General features: G+C 44.0%; 1 protein-coding gene across 3 annotated transcripts in view; it reads left to right on the top strand.

Annotated features, from left to right (window-relative positions):
* The window catches only part of LOC112240733 (actin filament-associated protein 1-like 1), a 59,776-nt gene extending 58,118 nt beyond the window's left edge, over positions 1-1,658 (top strand). For all 3 annotated transcript variants that reach the window (XM_042303325.1, XM_042303326.1, XM_042303324.1), the window contains 4 exons: positions 1-59; positions 226-401; positions 537-632; positions 1,592-1,658. The exon at positions 1-59 is cut by the window's left edge and continues 109 nt beyond it. In XM_042303325.1, coding sequence (XP_042159259.1) covers positions 1-59; positions 226-401; positions 537-632; positions 1,592-1,618 — 358 coding nt within the window. In that variant the 3' untranslated portion in view covers positions 1,619-1,658. The remainder of the gene's footprint in view (positions 60-225; positions 402-536; positions 633-1,591) is intronic.
* The last annotated feature ends 2,670 nt before the right edge of the window (positions 1,659-4,328 follow it).

The raw sequence follows: 4,328 nt of genomic DNA, 5'->3' as shown, positions 1-4,328 counted from the left end.
TCTGCTGACACTGAGACAAGCGAGGAGAGAGGTGAAGGAGAGGTTGAAGACTGCTTCAGGTAAGAGGGCTCAGAACACACAAACATACAAAACATATCTCAGTAGGCTACAGTACTTAAACATACCTACAAAATATAATCAGCAATGCTCTACCACCCCCTACTGGAGCAACTATACAGGTGCTCCCTAATCAATTTCCTCTGTTTCTGTGTGTTCCTGGAGCAGAGGAGCAGAGGAGCTCCCTGAGTGAGCATGTGTCCCAGCTAGAGGAGGCTTGCCAGGGGAAGGAGAGTGAGAGGGTGGACCTGGAGCTCCGTCTCACCCAGGTTAAAGACAACCTGCAGAAGAGTCTAGCAGGAGGAGCTCTGGGGGCACCTGGGGAGAGCAAACCCTCCAGCAAGGTACAACACACACAAATGTGCTCATGCATACGCACATACACGCACGCACGCAAACACACACTCACACACACAAATAGACCCACCAGCAAATAAATGATCAGTGGTGCTAATGATTTTAACTTGTGTGTGTCTCAGGTCTACAGCAGATCCTGCTGCTCTGGATCTATACCCGTCAGCTGTAAGAAACCTGTCTACTCTTCCTCTAAAGGAACAGTCATGCAGAAAGCCAAGGTAAGTGTGAAAGACACACACAGTTTATCTGGGTCTCAAATTGTGCATCTGTGACTATCAGCCAGTTCCATCATCAGGCCTCAGTCTGTCACTATCAGCCAGTTCCATCATCAGGTCACAGTCTGTCTATCAGCCAGTTCCATCATCAGGTCACAGTCTGTCTATCAGCCAGTTCCATCATCAGGTCACAGTGTGTCACTATCAGCCAGTTCCATCATCAGGTCACAGTCTGTCTATCAGCCAGTTCCATCATCAGGCCACAGTCTGTCTATCAGCCAGTTCCATCATCAGGCCACAGTCTGTTCCATCATCAGCCTATCAGTTCCATCATCAGGTCACAGTCTGTCTATCAGCCAGTTCCATCATCAGCTATCAGCCAGTTCCATCAGTGTGTCACTATCAGCCAGTTCCATCATCAGGCCACAGTCTGTCACTATCAGCCAGTTCCATCATCAGGCCACAGCCTGTCTATCAGCCAGTTCCATCATCAGGCCACAGTCTGTCACTATCAGCCAGTTCCATCATCAGGTCACAGTCTGTCACTATCAGCCAGTTCCATCATCAGGTCACAGTCTGTCACTATCAGCCAGTTCCATCATCAGGCCACAGGGGTCTAAGTGTGTCCCAGCAGTTAGTGAGCACCTGAGGAGACAGAGGAGAACTGACAGAGGAGAACTGACAGAGGAGAACTGACAGAGGAGAACTGACAGAGGAGAACTGACAGAGGAGAACTGACAGAGGAGAACTGACAGAGGAGAACTCACAGAGGAGAACTGACAGAGGAGAACTGACAGAGGAGAACTGACAGAGGAGAACTCACAGAGGAGAACTCACAGAGGAGAACTCACAGAGGAGAACTCACAGAGGAGAACTCAGCATGCATGTGTGTGTGTGTGTGTGTGTGTGTGTGTGTGTGCGTGTAATACACAAAAATATTTAACTGTTGATTTTCTTTGCAGGAATGGGAGTCGAAGAAATGCGCTTAGGGCATAAGGATGTTAAAGCAAGATTGGAGATGATTGGAGGCATATCAGAGAGAGGATGTGTTGTTCAGATTATTGTAGAGATGAACGAAATGGACACGTATTCAGGATATTGAGCCAGTGTACAGAAAGGATATTCATTTACCTTGATAAACCACAGAGAAAGGGACATTGAGAGATTTAAGAATGTTCCATAGAACAGGAATGGAAGACAATGGACATGGAAGGAAAACTCTGTGATTTACTGTACGAGCTTTTAAAGGGATACTTCCAGATTTTGGCAGTTTAGCCCATTCCTAGCTCCATGCTACTGTAACTTCTCCTGTAGACTTCCAGTCATTTCACTAAAGTTAGTTAACAAGGGCTCCAGAACCTACCTTCAATGTCATTAAAACTATACACAGAGACATAAAAATGGTATCCATGAGTTCCTCTGACTCTGGGTCCTTTGATAAAAGGGCTTACACTTTTACTGCAGTGGGTTAATCAGGGTCACACAGAGTGTTTCTTGGTAGTCTTAAACAAATCTACTTTGAAACAGAAGTAGACACCTCACACACATGGTTATGGGCTTTAAAGAAAGAAGACATCTGTACCATGTCAGATACAGCCTTAAAATGTATTCAGTTTTGAGGTTGCTTCCCAGTATTACACTTTATATACATAACAGAAGACTAACATTTTACAAAACTGTTTGACATAGAAACAATGGATTTTTAAAAATAATCTTTGTTAAAGCAAGATTTGAGATAATCTTTGAAAAAGCAAGAAAAATATCATTAACATTCCACCCATGAGTCCAAAGAGATATTTTGTTAGTTGACTGCAGGAAAGGGCTACTTGTCAAAATCTCAGTTATTTTTTTTTTAACATAATTTTCTTCCTTTGCCGCGGGAAGTAGGGTTGCTGATAGTGCTGCAGCTCCCGCTGAAAAATCTGAAACTTTTTTTAGTTGTCATTTTTTTTGTAAGTAGTTCACTGCGCCTATACTAGTCCTATATTAGCGTAACGATATAGCTATCTGTTTTGTGTATTGTAGGATTATTTTCAAACTGCACAATGGTCCTTTTCCCCTCTGACTATAAACAATACAATTATTAACAAATGGTGCTAATAATAGATGTAACTGTAAATATTATCTGAACAATGGACACCAGGTGCCAATACCTATCTACAGGAATTCACACCACTGATCCTTTCTAAAACTCATCAAATACAGAGCCTTCAGAAAGTATTCAGACCCCTTTACTTTTTCCACATTTTGTTACGTTACATCCTTATTCTAAAATATATATATATTTTAAATCCTCAATCTACACGCAATACCCTATAATGACATAGCAATGACAGGTTTTTAGATATTTTTGCTAATTTATAAAAAATAAAAATAAAAACTGACATATCACATTTACATAAGTATTCAGACCCTTTACTCAGTATTTTGTTGAAGCACCTTTGGCAGCCATTACAGCCTCGAGTCTTCTTTGGTATGACGCTACAAGCTTGGCACACCTGTATTTGGGGAGTTTCTCCCATTCTTCTCTGCAGATCCTCTCAAGCTCTGTCAGGTTGGATGGGGAGCGTTGCTATACAGCTATTTTCAGGTCTCTCCAGAGATGTTAGATCGGGTTCAAGTCCGGGCTCTGGCTGGGCCACTCAAGGACATTCAGAGACTTGTTCTGAAGCAACTCATGCATTGTCTTGGCTGTGTGCTTAGGGTCATGGTCCTGTTGTAAGGTGAACCTTCGCCACAGTCTGAGGCCTGAGCGCTCTGGAGCAGGTTTTCATCAAGGATCTCTCTGTACTTTTCTCCTTTCGTTTTCGCCTCGATCCTGACTAGTCTCCCAGTCCCTGCCTCTGAAAACATCTCCACAGCATGATGCTGCCACCACCATGCTTCACTGTAGGGATGGTGCCACGTTTCCTCCAGACGTGATGCTTGGCATTCAGGCCAAAATGTTCAATCTTGGTTTCATCAGACCAGAGAATCTTGTTTCTCATGGTCTGAGAGTCTTTAGGTGCCTTTTGGCAAACTCCAAGCGGGCTGTCATGTGCCTTTTAGTGAGGTGAGGCTTCCGCTGGCCACTCTACCGTAAAGGCCTGATTGGTGGAGTGCTGCAGAGATAGTTGTCCTTCTGGAATGTACTTCCATCTCCACAGAGGAACTCTAGAGCTGTGTTAGAGAGACCATCAGGTTCTTTGTCACCTCCCTGACCAAGGCCCTTCTCCCCCGATTGCTCAGTTTGGCTTGGCATCCAGCTCTGGGAAGACTCTTGGTGGTTGCCAACATCTTCCATTTAAGGATGATGGAGGCCACTGTGTTCTTGGGAACCTTCAATGATGCAGACATTTTTTGGTACCTTTCCCCAGATCTGTGGCTCGACACAATCCTGTCTCGGAGCTCTACGGACAATTCCTTCAACCTCATGGCTTTGTTTTTGCTCTGACATGCACTGTCAACTGTGGGACCTTATATAGACAGGTGTGTGACTTTCCAAATCATGTCCATTCATTTGAATTTAGCACTGGTGGACTCCAAGTTGTAGAAACATCTCAAGGATGATCAGTGGAAACAGGAGGCACCTGAGCTCTGTTTCGAGTCTCATAGAAAAGGGGCTGAATACTTTTTTTTTTCTCACTTTGTCATTATGGGGTATTGTGATGTCATTATGGGGTATTGTGATGTCATTATGGTGTATTGTGTGCATATTGC

The sequence above is a fragment of the Oncorhynchus tshawytscha genome, linkage group LG21 (assembly GCF_018296145.1).
Source record: "Oncorhynchus tshawytscha isolate Ot180627B linkage group LG21, Otsh_v2.0, whole genome shotgun sequence".
Taxonomy (NCBI): Eukaryota; Metazoa; Chordata; class Actinopteri; order Salmoniformes; family Salmonidae; genus Oncorhynchus; species Oncorhynchus tshawytscha.
The sequence above is the reverse complement of the archived record's forward strand: the minus strand, read 5'-3'. Positions and strand labels throughout refer to the sequence as shown.